Source organism: Camellia sinensis, chromosome 8 (genome assembly GCF_055761805.1).
Source record: "Camellia sinensis isolate YWXY chromosome 8, ASM5576180v1, whole genome shotgun sequence".
Taxonomy (NCBI): domain Eukaryota; kingdom Viridiplantae; phylum Streptophyta; class Magnoliopsida; order Ericales; family Theaceae; genus Camellia; species Camellia sinensis.
Window position 1 is genome coordinate 124,438,253 of NC_138968.1, and position 15,459 is coordinate 124,453,711.

The 15,459-nt window shown below is 33.7% G+C and overlaps 1 protein-coding gene across 3 annotated transcripts; it reads right to left on the reverse strand.

The window, feature by feature from the left end:
* Nucleotides 1-4,511: 4,511 nt before the first annotated feature.
* On the reverse strand, nt 4,512-14,221 carry LOC114294772 (DNA topoisomerase 2). Of its 3 annotated transcripts, XM_082883354.1 has the most exons (10): nt 13,509-14,186; nt 12,619-13,158; nt 12,444-12,527; nt 10,318-10,499; nt 9,858-9,950; nt 8,341-8,435; nt 8,118-8,247; nt 6,060-6,221; nt 5,065-5,136; nt 4,512-4,831 (listed from the first exon to the last, which is right to left on the reverse strand). In XM_082883354.1, exons 5-8 carry the CDS (start codon nt 9,871-9,873, stop codon nt 6,142-6,144), a joined length of 321 nt encoding a protein of 106 aa, XP_082739480.1. In that variant the 5' UTR covers nt 9,874-9,950; nt 10,318-10,499; nt 12,444-12,527; nt 12,619-13,158; nt 13,509-14,186; the 3' UTR covers nt 4,512-4,831; nt 5,065-5,136; nt 6,060-6,141. The 3 variants fall into 3 exon arrangements, with proteins under 3 accessions (XP_082739480.1, XP_082739479.1, XP_082739478.1); XM_082883353.1 differs by lacking the exons at nt 4,512-4,831; nt 5,065-5,136; nt 6,060-6,221; ... (1 more) ...; nt 8,341-8,435; nt 9,858-9,950 and having other exon boundaries at nt 9,981-10,499; nt 13,109-13,158; nt 13,494-14,221; XM_082883352.1 differs by lacking the exons at nt 4,512-4,831; nt 5,065-5,136; nt 6,060-6,221; ... (2 more) ...; nt 9,858-9,950; nt 10,318-10,499 and having other exon boundaries at nt 11,251-12,527; nt 13,109-13,158; nt 13,494-14,215.
* Nucleotides 14,222-15,459: the final 1,238 nt, after the last annotated feature.

A 15,459-nucleotide genomic window follows, 5' to 3' on the forward strand; every position in this document is an offset into this window, starting at 1 on the left:
TGTCCGACATTTTGGACATGCATTGCATACCCTGAAGTGTTGGTCTCTTCGACTAATTGTATAGGGTCACTTGAAGTAGGCACATCTATGGGATGTGATACTACATTATCCTCTGGGTTATGTGCTTCTAGATCTCCTTCTACACCTTCTTCTAATCCTTTATTTTCTCCTTATCTCCTACGTCAAACCATTATAATGGTCCCACCGGGCGTGCCAAAAATATATGTTGTCTTTTTTGACTTTCGAAGGTTAGAAATATAATTAGAGCGTGCCAGCGAGGATCAATAAGTCCTTACAAAAACAATAAATGCCAACCAATGAATCAGACAATTGCTTTGAAGTTCTTTTAGCCTCAATGAAGAGAACTTTTACTGGTGGCTTGTTTTAGGAGAAAATTCAGAAGTATTAATCAAAAGTAAAAGAAGCAGGGAGTGAACAGTGTCAGAAATTGAATTTTTATTAAGTAAACAAATGTTTACAGTAGTACCTTCATACTTCCACAGCTTCGAAGTGAATTACAATAACGAACAAACTAATTTAGAACTACTCCTATGAAACTGAAATTGCAGTGAGGGAAAGTAAAGAACTAGAATGATAAGAACTAGAATGAAAAATATAAAGTAAATAAACTGGTTTCTAGATTTGGTTTTGGGTCCCTTCATTATCAGTTTTCCTCTCTATTTATAGGTCCTAGTAGTAACCGTCGAAATGGCTGATAACTGTCACAGTGGATGATAACTGTCGAAGTAACCTCTATGATGATGGCTCCAAGCAATTTTTCCTCCACAAGCCATCTCTTGCAGTTGGACTTCCCTCCTGAATTTGAATTTAAATCTTCAAGAACCGTTTAGCCACATCACCTCACTCCTTTTGTTTGTTCTAGTACTTCGCAGATCCATTGCCATTAATATGATTTGTCATGTGTCCTTTGATGATTGGAGACATTTACTAATTTATCAAGTTACCCCTGATAGATTACGTGTTAAGCTATGATTGACTAATACAAAATATATGGCCAGCAACTACTTCCATTCAACTTGATGCCACTACAATATTTTCTTAGTTTAGTGACATTTGAAAGTGCTACAAAACTATTCTTTTAATGACATTTTTTGATCTTGTGGCATTTTGAACAAGTGCCACTTCTATCAGTGCCACGGTAGATACTTGCAATTGCCACTGCACCATCATGGCTGAAAACTTTCAATGACATTTTAATGTCATGGTAGATATTATTTGTGGCACTATCAAGCGCCATTAAAAAAAGAGTTAGTGACACTTGTAAGTGTCATTACACCATAAAGGCTAAAACCTTTCAGTGACACTTTAATGTCATGGTAGACACTATTCGTGACGCTATCAAGTGCCATTCATGATGATAATTCGTTGTAGAACAATTTGATCCGCTCTTGCGGAGACTCGAACCGCCAACCTTCCGCACCATAAACCTTATACACCACACTCTTCCCACTACATCTCTATAGCACCACATGATTATATATGCAACATATATTATTTATATAGTACATACATCCATATTAATATAAAAGTATATGTATAAACATAATTATTTTATTGAACATAATTTATGTAAAATAAACTATTTACTACCAAAATAAAATAAAAAAAGACCACTTTTGGCGACTAAAAAAATTCTATACTTTTGGCTACTAATTGTTTTTTAGTTGCTAAAAAACTTAACTTTTGTCGACCAAAATCGGATTTGGTCGCCGAAGATGCACTTTCAGCTACCAAAATTTTGGTCACCAAAAATTTTTATTCCCGCTTTAGGATTTTAGTTCTCCCGCGCTAAAAATGACCACTTTTGGCGACTAAACTTATTTTTTAGTCGCCAATTGTAGACTTTTGGCTACTAAAATTTTTTTGGGGGGCAAAAAAACTTTACTTTTGGCAACGAATGCTGTTTTGGTTGCTGAAAGCTATACTTTCAGCAACCAAATTTTTTTGGTCAAGAAATTTAGTCGCCGAATATGCTTTTTCCTGTAGTGTATATTGAGTTTAATTCATTTATTTTTAATCATTTACTGCATTTTAAAAATTTAGAAAATATATTGGCATTTTTTGTTTTTTAAAAAATGCCATTATAAGCTTGGAAAGTTTTTGGCTTAGTGGCATTTCTCAAAATGCTATAAAATATTTGTTTATGACACTTTTCACCTAAGTGCCATAAAAAGTAATTTGCACCTACCTAGTGTCCTGACATTTTTTAAAAAATGCCATTGCAGCTAAAGTTTAGTGACATCTGTTGGTAAATGTCACGAACATAATTTTTTGTGTCATTATTTTATAAAATGTCATAAAATTGATGTGACATTTCTTTATTGAAATGCCACTAGAGCCTTATATGTTTTGTGGTTCTGTGGCATTTTTCTAAAACATTTAATGCCAATTTTTATTTTTGTGGCATTTTCTAAAAACATGCTACTAGTGTAGTGTCACTAAAGTGTAAATTTGTTGTAGTGACATTTTTGTTGTACTGAAGTGACACTTTTTTTAATTGAATTGCCACTAGAGCCTTGTATGTTTGTGGCTCTATGACATTTTTCTAAAAAATGCCACCAAATATACTTTTTGTGACATTTTTTAAGAACATGTCACTAGTATGGTGTCACTAAAATATGTTTTTGTTGTAGTGTTGTGACATTTGTTCATTGAAATGTCACTAGAGCCTTTTATGTTTGTCGTTTTGTGGCATTTTTCAAAAACGTGCCACTAAATATCATTTTTGTGGCATTTTCTAAAATATGCCACTAGTGTAGTGCCACTAAAGTATGTTTTTGTTGTAGTGTTGTGACACTTGTTCATTGAAATGTCACTAGAGCCTTTTATGTTTGTCGTTTTGTGGCATTTTTCAAAAACGTGCCACTAAATATCATTTTTTGTGACATTTTCTAAAAATATGCCACTAGTGTAGTGCCACGAAAGTATGTTTTTGTTGTAGTGTGAAAGATATCTTGTTTGTTCCCCTTAGGCCAGGATTAATGAGGTCAAAATATCACATGGGTTCTTTTTCTTTTACAACAAATAAATAATGGTTGTTTATACGAAGTGGGTATTCTATATACTGGCAGGTGCATCAGTTGAACAAAGCAAAGTAAATAAAATAATATGCATACCTGACAATGTAGAATTGGATGATTGCGATGCTCGAATTCGCTGATTATTGACTCCTTGCGGCTATACAAAATTTATGCTACAATAATCCCCAATTTATAGAGAAGTATAGAAGCGGAATTTTCTAATCCCAAATCATACATGGATTAGGAAACAAAACCATTTACTTGGTGGACTTCGATTGTAAATTTGATTGAATTCTAATTAACAAAGGCAAGATGGAATTAAGTAACCGACTATGGCCATATCTAGTATAATTCATGTACAAATTTTCATGTATTATTACTAAACAAAAGGTATGTTGGGGTTACAACAGAAATTATATTTCAAGGCTCGCTCACATTTCACAATTCTGGAATGTGTACAGAAGCAAGTCTTGAGAGGGCATTTGTAAGCATGCAAAATTTTAGCCAATTATAAATTGTCACGTGTTATAAAGACCTAAAAATATGACAATTATTAGTAAACAAAATACTACCTAGTGTCCAAAGGTTTTAATTCTATATACACAAATGGTCAAATCACAAGTTGCCACATATCAAAGTGATACAGTCTTCAAGATGACAACCTTTGGACCAATCAAAATAAGCCACAAGCTACATGGACTTGTAGGAAAAGGAAATAAATATTTCCTCCCATCAAATTGAACTACATGTCTTCAAGTAATTATTAATTTTTATCTCTTTAAATAAATAAAATAAAGAGATAATTATTAAACAAAGTCTATCTTCATTAAGACTCCTCTCCACCACTACAACAATTAACACTTTTAGCAACAAAAAAATTGGTCGCTAAAAGTTTATTTTTGGTCGGCAAAAGTTATTCGCGACCAATTTTTTTAGTCGCTAGTTTGGTCGCCAATTGAGGGTCAGCAAAAGTAATTCGCGACCAAAATTTTCGTTGGTCGGCAAAAGTTGGATTTGCCGACTAAATTTTTGGTCGCTAAATATTTAATTACCGCGACTAATTCATTTTGTCGCTAAAACACTTTGGTCGCGAAAAGTCGTTTTTTGCCGACCAAATTTCTTAGTCACCAATTGGCACATTTCGCGACCAAAAAGTTTGGTCGCCAATTGTGACATTTCGCGACCAAAAATTTTGGTCGCCAATTGTAACATTGTGCGACCAAAATTAGTTTGGTCGCCAATTGTTACTTTTCGCGACCAAAACTGTTGGTAGGCAAAAGTGAGTTTCCACGACCAACAAAGTTTTTGGTCGGCAATAGATGTATTTTTTGCGACCAAAACTCTTGGTCGGCAATTGTCATTTTTTGTGAAAAAAAATAATTTATTGGTCACGACTAATAAATTGGTTGCCAAAGCAGGAAAACAATACACCTGTAATATTTAGCGAATTCATAATCAAAATAGGACGAATTCATAATCAAAACAGGTCGTATTATAAAATTTTCTATATCCAAGTTTCAACACATAACTCAGCAGCAGCAACATTGATTCCAAAAACAAGGAACAATTCACAAAACCCTATTCTAAACCCCAAAAAACAAAAAACAATTCATTCCAACAAAAATTTAACATAATCAGCATCAATTTCAAAAAAAAGAACATCTGGTGTTAACAAGGTTGAGTATTGTTGAGTGTTGTTGTTCTTTTTTATGTAGGGCATCCAGCCCCTTTTTGACCTCTGCAAATCTCTCTTTGTCGTACGCGTCAACAAGGTAAACTACAGAATCTACCTGCATGATGATCAAAAATTATATACTATTTGTGAACAAAATTCAATAAGCGCTGTCATATAAATGAGCTGTGATTTGTCCTTTTCGTGCCTTGACAGTGAAAAAAACTAACAGCAATAACAATAACAGGATGGAAAATTAAATCACTTTGGTCGTGTAATCAATTATACATTGATGAAAACACTGAAGGTCAAATAAAAATCATTCACCAAAGCTTAACATGCTTTACTTACAACATTTGTAGATTCATCATTTTCCAAATATATTTCGGGATTTCACCAGACATGTTGCAGTTTCTCAAAACCCTAAATACGAAAAAAATGAATAAAATTAAACTCAGGATGAAACTCACCTGTACACACTATAAATATTGAACATTATAAATTATATAATCATCAAACATACAATCTTACTAGCCCTATAGTATTGCTCAAGGTAGGAAATTCCTGAGCCATCCCATTTTGGATACAATCTTATTTTGGATGTCGCGACTAATAAATTGGTCGCCAAAGCAGGAAAACAATACACCTGTAATTCCTAATAATTCATTCAATCCATAATAAACCTATAATTTTAATGCATCATTCAAATTAACTTAATCGTTAACATTCGACACAATACATAATTCATTAACATTCGACACAATACAACTATTCTAAGTTTTCATTCACAAGTCACATATATCTAGCATAACAATTTGAAACATAACAATTTGAAACACAGCATGATGAAACCCAATTAAATATTTGCAATAACATTGCAGAGCTCGTGCATAAAGAACGACAGTGTCAGCTGGTGTTGGTTTGGAGAGAAGCTAACAGATGCACAAATCTATTGGCCAAGGAAGCTATTTCCTCATCTATCAATCAAGTCGCAAATACTGAGATAACAGCCCCTCTTTTAGTTGTTTTTGTTTCCCTTTTTTTTTTTGGCTCCGGCCATCCAATATCTAAAAAAAATTCTCAATCCTGAGTTGAACAGTTCCTTTTCTCCTTCAAATATCCTCATCACAAAATGCGAGTAAAAACACGATTTAATAGTTTTGGTCTGTGTCCTACAATGCTTTTAATTGTTCCACAACTAAGTATATAATAAATGAATTTTTTTTTTTTTAACTTTCCTACAAATAAGGCATCAAAAAACAGTCCAGTTGTATGTTATCTAGATTGCAATCTGGACAGCACATCCAGCAAAAGGGAAAAAACAATGTTCTTTAAAAGCGTCATACCTATTGAGGGTACTGCGCGTAACCAGGGTATGCACTATAGGCATATAATGAAGGATCATGTGTAGTCCCATAACCATAGGCATCATAACCTTGTCCGTAACCATAATAGGTGCTGCTCTATTGACTTGGATCTGCTTGCTGACTCCAGACACCAGGTAATTCCTACAACATAGTATTAAAAAATTGTGTAGTAATTAGCATTAACTGAATATTCTTTTAGAGACCAGAAACATCATTTGGCAAAAAGTAAGAGTCTTTTCAATTACACCTCATTACATACCAATCATGACTGCCAAACAACAGTCAAATCATGAAGATGTCAATACCTTTATGAAAATCATGAACCTTAATAATGTCCTTTCTGGCTTTGACATAGAGCATCAAATTTAAAGCAACAGTAGGAAAGGATAACAGTAGGAAAGGATAAATTGTAGATTATAGGTGATGTTGTGCCTGCTCTGATCTATACTTACTGCACTACGCAATTACTGGTCTATACATTGATTTTCAAAAAGTCTTTGATGCCATGTTTGAAGCCTCATCCCATCCATCCTGTACATCAAAATTTGGAAAGAAAGCCAACCCAATCAAGCACCCCTCATCCCGTACAGCCCAACCTCAGTCAAACTCATAGATTTCACACTAGCGAGAATAAAAGATGAAACTTTGCTCAACTGACATAGGAGCCTACAGGCATGAGTAACTTATTCTTTTAATCAACATTATTTTTAAAGAGTTTCTGTTTTATTGTCCTTGTGGATTCAAGGTTGTTCCTATGGATTCAATAAATCACATCTAATCTAAAATGATATCAAGCCCATGTTGTCTACTAGAACAATAATTAGTTCCTTCCTCCATTACCACTGTGTCAATTGGTGTCAGAACGAGGTCTTCCCCGAGGGGCAGTTCATAACCATGGTTGCCTTCGAACAGGTCGTAACCCAAGCTCGTGGACTTTTCTTATCATCAAGATTATAGGTATCATGAAAGTTTACCTAAATTTAGTGGTGGTGAATATTTTAAGATATTCTAGATTGGATACTAGATATATATATATTGAAAATATGAAAATTCCAAACAAATAAAAGTAGAGGTATGTGTTATTAAAGCTTACAGGTCCTACACTTTGGTGATAGTTAGATTTGCAATCATCAAGAGAGCAACAAGGCAAGGTGCGTATTCGTTCATGGTCAAGAATGAAAAGGCATATAATGGAGATTTTTTTGCCATGGAATTATGAACAATTATTGGAGGAAAAATACAAGCCTAAGCACCATACTATTAATACTTATGTCAAAACTATCCTTGAAGGGCTCACGTTTGAAGACAAATCTATATTGTCTCGTGTCCAAGAAATAAATGAAGAAAAAGTCTTGAAAGTATACCAAGAAAAAATCCAAGACATTATTGCAAAAGTTGGAAGTCTTGTTACAGAAAGTGAAGATTCGTCAAACAAAAAAAAAAAAAATTTGTCAAATTGCAAGATGAGATCAAATTATGTAGTTCAAAATATTCACCAACTGATGGCTTAATAACAGAGGAAAACCGGAGGGCTACCACAACGCAGAAGTTTGTTCTTGTATTATTGGGCAGTGCAATTAAAAACAAAGGTGTGCAACCACTTTTTGACTATGCTCTTAGTTATTTTCCTTGTCCTACTAAAGTGTACGACCTTGACCGAACTAATGAAAAGAAGGGTTTTTAAGAAGATGCCAAAATTCCTTGCTTAAGTAATTTAAGAATTCAAGGAATTGTTATTTCCTAAAAGAACTAAGAGAGAATGCACATAGATGGGAGCAAGTATCCTTTATGTGACATATGCATTCAACAATCATCCCAAGAGGAGTTACACTTTTCCAAAGTCAAGTATGTGAAAAGATTATCCTTAACTACAAGATAGATGCAGACAAGCTCAAACGTATGAAGTTTCGATTCATAGTAAATCGAGGGTGAGGTTTTTTTTTCCTAAAGGGAGAGAATGATGTAAAACAAGAGTTTCAAAAAATTGTATAGTAATTAGCATTAACTGAATATTCTAGAAAAGGATCTTCCTTTGACCTGGTTTTAGGCCATCAACCATTGAAGGAATTGACCGTTGAAGATCTGCCATAGAAAACAATATAAGCTCTTTGTTGACAAAATCACTGTACTTGATGACCTTCTCCTTCTGATCAAGGTAAGTGTCAGGCTGCAAATCACATAGACAAAGAAAGTGTTATTAGAAAAAGAACAATTACAGAACACCTTAGATTTTATGGAAGAAAGAAATTTAACTTCCAACCTCAAACTGTCGGAGCCAATTCTTCCTTGCTTCAATTTTCTTCTTACTGAAGGCAAGCTTAATTGCTTCCCCATCTTGCTCATGATCACCCATTTCTATTGTATAAAGAGTTAATTGTACCACACACGGCTTTTACTTTTGGTTACATCCTTTTAACTCCTAACCCTTAAAATCCACTCAACAGATTCTCTCCTTGCCACCATTAACTTTTGGTTATAGCCACAATGCATGCTTATTTGCAAGTCATCCATTTTATACCCATGAATAATGGCCTAAATGAGTTTCGCATTGTTGCAACAAAAAAAAAAAAAATGCAGAACATGGTTCTGCAGCAAATCTAATCACCTAACTAATATTCCAAGCAACCAAAAACAGATGGTCAAAATCTAAGAATTTAATTAGAGGAAAAAAATGCAAATTAATATGAGCAATATTGAATTGAGGACCCGAAATTCCCTATTGATGGGTGATGCAAAAAGTGTTGAAACTATATCCTATAAATAATGTTTGAGTGAAACACATTCTGTTCTATAATCAATGTTTTAAAAACCATAATGGAGTTTAAAGCCTTTCAATAAGTGGAGATGGCAGTAGACTTGAAGAATTATTTACTAGTCAAAGAAAACAAAATAAAAAACAGAGTGAAGTAAATTAGCATTTCCTTAAATGGATCTTGTGGCACCAATAGGGCTATGAACAGTGCACTAGATCAAGGTCATCATAATTTGTCTTCAAATTATTTCTCATCTTTTTTGCTAATTATGTTTGTTAATAGGCATTTTGATATCAGCATGATGCCCCAAGTCAACCTAGTTACTTGGGTGGTTGGACAACTAAAGGATTGGTAGACAGTTTGGGTTGAATGCATTGGCAAGTAAGCAACATTTTATTACACAGCAATAGCATTGACTTCAAGCAAATACAAACATAAATTATTGTAACCACATCATGTTTGCCTATATAAATGCCATTTGAACAATTTTGTAAAACAATTAAAACTCAAATGAGACATGACCAAATAATTGAGAAAAGTCAGAGTTTGAAAACTGCATGTACCAACTTAAACTTTTTACTTTTAAGATACGCACGAGTAAAGATTGTAAAGTCTGTACTTATCCAAAAAAAAAAGAAAAAAAAAAAAAGAGAAGATTGTAAAGTCTGTTTATTTTCCCCTTTCAATGTTCTATATGCTGTCAAATTTCAACCTATAAAATATAAAGTTCTATTAAACTTAAAATTTCAGCTAAAAAAATCTTGTTTAAAAATTTACCAACCTTAATTTAAAATCTGAAGAGTTGATGTTGTATAATTCTTATCACAAGTACAAAAGGCAACTAATTTCTTATAAACCAATGAAGCAAACAACTTACATCTAAATGAAAGTATTGTAAGCCAGTGAAGTAGTCAACTTACAACTAAATGAAAGTATGTTCTGTGCAATAACTTTTAGTCAGCAAAGGTTAGAACAGCAATTTATGAATTAAAATATTACAACTATGTGACAGTTTGAAGGTTACCTGAGTTGCATCCCATAAGATACTTTTTGGAGTCACAAGAAGCTCTCTCTTATTCTTCGATGGAAGAGGGGAACCATCATTAGCGGTCTCCTACTGCAACCAAGGAAGAATAACACCATCCATTTCAATAGGAAGAGAATTAGATCCTGCTGTATTATAAATTGTTTCTGTTTCCCTAAAATGTGACACTGCATCTCTAGTCTTTGTTACTCCTAAAGTCAAACTTGCATCACTCTTTTCTCCATCAAATAAAGAAATTTTAATATCTTCAACATTTGAAATGAAGTCCTCAAAATATTTCTCTGCTTCTTCAGTCAATCGTTTAGACACCTTATTTCTGTCATTACTCCTCTAGCAAATTGCAGAAGCATTGAAGTTAATAGAACACTTTATCATCACTACTCTCAACAAGGACTAAAGACAGATCCTGCAGTTTACACATGGAGATTGAGAACCATACCTTTTAGGCCAGGGATGGTTTATCCACAATTGTAGAGCTCTTTGAATTAGGAAGCAATTCTGTTACAATTTAGATAGTTCCCTACCAGGTTGCTCCTCCAAAACTATCTCAGCTAAGAGATCTTGTTTATGCCTTTCTGACTGGAAAATTTGTGGAAACTCAACATTTCACTACTTCAAGTCCTTAAAAAGCACAGAATAACAACATATCTTTCAAAGTTTGCTCATCTGTCAATTGCTTCAATATTCTGGAAACTCACATAAAACTGTCAATAACAAACTATCCCTCATTCAACTTTGTTTCACAAGATGGTGCTTCAATGGTGATCTAAAATTTATTATGTTATGTTTGTTATCATCATTTCATGAAAAGCAATATTGGCAATATATTATGTTTAAAGTCATTTGTCAAAAACATATCTCTAACACAACACTATACAATTGTGATCATGTATCAAAAATTTACAATTAGAAAAACTAATTTATTTTTCCATCATCCAATAAAAAGAGAGTTTTTATCTGTTCAAGTGTCCTAGACTTATAGTCAAATAAGCAATTTTACGGCATTAGCTTTTTCAGACGCTATTAATTTAAGAAGTTAGTGCTCAAATCAGTGGCATGGCATAATGATAATACCTATAATAATGGATAGAACATTAATGTAGCAATAATATAGTAGTAGTAGTATTATATAATAATTAAATAGCAAGAACACAATATTATGTGATGTTACTATATTGTATATATTAATTAACTAACAGTTATTATAAAGAAATAAATAGACTTTGTTATGCATGACGATGTTGGTGTTTCCCCTAAACCCAAGACTTTTTTCTTCTTTTTTTTTTTTTTGGGTGAATAATTCATAAATTAAAACAGGAAAAAAATACAAGATTACAAGGGGGCATGCCCCAAGCCCAAACATGACAAAACAACCCAGCAAAAAAAAAAAAATGACAAAACCAACAGAAGAAAATAAAACCAACTAAAACCCAACAAACAAAACAACCCCTACAAAAATGGCCACAGTACATGTGAGGCAATAGCTGCAGAAACAGCGATACACACTCACAAATAACACCTAGACAGTTGCTAAACAGCCAGCAAACAGAGCTAGCAGCAGCAAGGCAGAATCAACAGCAGCAAGGCAGAGACACACTCACACACGGCACCTGGGCAGCTACTCATAGAAGCTAAACTAAAGCATACACATCACAATCCTGTAGAATTTATAGACAGTAACAGCAGGCAGACACGACACCTGGACAGTAACAGCTCCATTCTTTATAAAGAAACAGAGCATTACAACCACCTACAATACTTGTGTTTACTCTTTTCTGCTAAAAATAGTGTAGTTATTTAAATAAAAAATAAGAAAAAAATGATAATGACTAGTATTGTTTACTCCATCTGCTAGAATTATAATTTCACCCATGTATTAATTAAAAGTAAAAACTAATTAATGCCTAAGATAAAAACTTGCCCATAGATGACATTTCATCTTTAAAAATCTTTATAGATGAGCATTTCATCTTTAAAAACAAATAAAGATTAGCATTTCATGCAATAGTTAAAGAATTAAATATTATCTTTTATTTTATTTTTATTAAAGTATTTAAACAGGATAAACAGTATATAAACTTTATAAATGGAACCATTTAAGTGTAGCGAGATAAAATGCAAAATGGCCAAGACTATGTAAGGAATATTTGGTTATTTGAAAAAAAAATAAAAATAAAAGGGTAATTCCACGAGTTAAATAAACTGTGGCCAAACATTAAATATTAAGAGGTCACATATATATGATTTCAAAAAATATGCATGGCAACAAGTAGCAACAAAAGTAGCAAAACAACTGTAAGCATTAGGAAGTAACAAAACAAAAGCTAAATTATCCATACAAACATTATAATTCATCAAAATTAAAGACAAACTCAGTCTCCAATTTGTCATCATTATAATTGATCAAAATGAAGGGTAAACTCTTAGTTTCTTAGAACTACTAAGAGAGACATACTTGGACAGTTTGTCAATGAGGTCTCACATTCTCAGTTCCACAAGAACCTCCTCTAGGACTGGTCCTTGATTCGTCAACAACATTAACAAATACAATTGGAAGGCTGTTACCTTGAAGTTTTTAAATGATAATTTTTTCAAACTTGGCAAGCAACACCAAATTTCTTTCCATTGTAACTCCTGTGAGAGTGTCTCCTGACAATTGAAACAAAAATTCACTTGAAACCAGCTAAAATTTAAGAAGCAACAATTTGAAAGAGGCTAGAATGGTTGTCCAGATACTCACATATTGACCTATTGCATCATGATCCATGATCAACGTCTGAAGGTTTGGACATCGTTTAAAAAATATAGCAAGACCCACCAGATCAGTTTCAATATAGTTTGTTAGAAATCATAATCATAAAGGTCCCTATCCAAAAATGCATACCACAAATTTTTATTTTTTAAAAGATTCTATCGAAGCAACACTTATACAGCCAATATACAACACAATTGCTTCTCAAATCTAAACGAAATCGCTTGTCACTTCAGCAGCATATTGTGCCTTATATTGAAAACCCCTCCCATTTCTTATGCATCTTCTAACCTCTAACTTCATATTTTAGACGTTCAAAATTGAATGTTTAATTTTGAACTTCTAATCAGCAGCATTTACAAGTTAAACCTGAGATCATCAGCTAAACAGTTTGGGCAAATGTAGTGTCCTCTTAGATTTATAATACAAAATTAAAACTTTTAAATCAATTCAAGGTTAAAAGGGCAGTTAGGATTACCAGGAGAGCGAAAAGTAGAACAACCAATCCGAACAAATAGTATGCTTAATCTGCAATTAAAATTTGACAAAATTTAGAGCCCTAGCAACAACTTCATGCACATGAACTGTAAGACTAATCAATTGAAGGTTTTTCACTTTGACATTTTATCAAACACTTGGTGAATATACTATATAACCCAATTTCAACATAACCCATTTCCCTGAACCACCCATCAATGAAAATCTCTTATTTAGCATATCAAATTCTCATTAAAAAAAATTAACATCAATCAATTAAGCCCTAAAAGAACAAAAAAAAGTTGACATAAAGGCAGAGCGAGAGAGATCAGAAATAGATGGAGAGAGAGAGAGAGAGAGAGAGAGAGAGACGCGCACACACATACCAGAAACACACATACCAGAAAGACAGAGCAAGAGAGATCAGAAATAGAAGCCCATGACTTATCAGGAGCCACATTGTCTACAGTTGAAACCACATTCAACTCAGGATTCAGGGCCAAAGGATTTTGGCCTTTGCCTCCCCTTCCTCCACGACCACCTGACCCAGATCGACCTCCAATAGGTGTGTAAACCTTCGAATCAGCCATACCACCACCAACTCCATGAGAATGGACACTCCCAGCCATCGGAAGGGCATCAAGCTTCGATACCAGATTTCTCGCCCTAGCAAGAAAGAGGCTGTCTGGGATATACTTATTCGCGATCTACAACAGCTTCCTCACTCCCCTCCATTTCTACGTTGTCTGACCACCGAGATTGAAGAAGATTTAGGGCAGAAGCTGTTAGGGTTGAAGTTTCCTCTTGGATAAGATCACATGGGATCATATCCTCCCGATCCACACCAGACATGGAAACCTTCATACGATTAAGCTCCTCTCTTAACTCCTCAAAGGGCTTCGACTGAGTAACTCGCCGAAACGGATCCCCCTATGCAACCTCCACCGAAGCTAACCCCAACGATGCAACCCCTTTCTCTCTTTCATTCATCGCCATAATATCACTCGTCAACCCTTCCATAGATTCCACAAAGGAAGAAGGGTTCAAATCGGCCTCACATATACAAAGGCTACTCACTGGTTCTAAATTTTTTTAATTTTTTTTCCCTGTTTCCCAGGAACAAAACGACCAAATTTTTCAAATTTTGATTGGCGACCAAATTTTTTTGTCGCCAACATAACCCATTTCCCCCCTCTATGTTTCAAATTTCCCTCCACAAACTTTTGGCGACCAAAAGATCAAATTAGTCGCAGAAAAAGTACCTACGCCGACAAACTTTTTTAGTTGCCAAATCTTAATCAACGGCGACTAAAATATTAGTCGCTAAAAATACAATTTTGGCGACTAATTTTTTTTGGTTGCTGAAAATAAGTTTTTGGCAACCAAATTTTTGGTCGCCAAAAAATTTGTGACCTTTCGCGACCAAATTTGTAGTTGGTCGGCAAAAGTATACCACTTTCTGCGACCAACTCATTTTTTGGTTGCCAAAATATAACCTTTTGCGACCAATAATATTTGGTCGCCAAAAATAATGATCATTCGCGACTAATTAATATTTGGCCGCCAAATGTCATTTTTTGGCGACCGAAATTTTTTTGGTCGGCAAAAGTGGTCGGCAATTGTGTAAATTCTTGTAGTGCACCCATGCCTATAAATAAGGGTGACCTACAATCAAATTGGAGATACATACATACGTACATACATACATACATTCTACATACATCAAGCAAGAGGAAGCTCTACAGATCAAAGCTTTTGGTCTGAAGAACTTCATCGTCCAAGTCTCGTCACCATCTTCTTCTATTAAATTAGAGAAGTTTTTGCCGTTTGTTTAGGGATCAAGCTATTAAGCCCGTGAGTCAATTGATTTCGTTTCCATCTTCTTTGCTCTGTTTGGAGAGGATTTTGCCATTTGATTCGGGAGTACACTGCACTTAAGTCAACCTTTTGAGAAGAAGAATCAGATTATTATTAGTTTTCTATCATTAGAAATTTATCAGAGATTGTACTCGCTTTATTCAAAATCAATAAAGTTGAATCTTGGTTACTACAATTTTGTGTGTTTATTTTTAACACGAATTTTGTGTGTACACTAGTATTAACACCAAATATGCTTGCATATATAATTATTAAAATTTATTTACACAAACTAAGACATGAAGAAAATTAATACAAACTTAAAAATATAAAATTTTGATCTTGTTGCTTTATAATTTAGAAAATTCAATTTAGAATAAGGAAAAAAAATCACCCAATCTATTAAAAAAATATAAAAATATTAAAAAAATAAAAAAGTAAACAGCTACAGTAAAATGTGACATTAAATATTACTGTTCTGACATTATTAATAGT

What these genes read in the sequence shown, in the direction of transcription:
- LOC114294772 (XM_082883353.1), bottom strand. Translation starts at nt 13,736, where the DNA reads ATGGCTGGGAGTGTCCATTCTCATGGAGTTGGTGGTGGTATGGCTGAT. An exon ending in TTCTGGTATGTGTGTTTCTG is followed by an intron (nt 13,159 to 13,493) that starts GTATGTGTGTGC and finishes TTTTAATTGCAG; the next exon opens with ATTAAGCATACTATTTGTTC. An exon ending in TTCTACTTTTCGCTCTCCTG is followed by an intron (nt 12,528 to 13,108) that starts GTAATCCTAACT and finishes TTCAATTGTCAG; the next exon opens with GAGACACTCTCACAGGAGTT.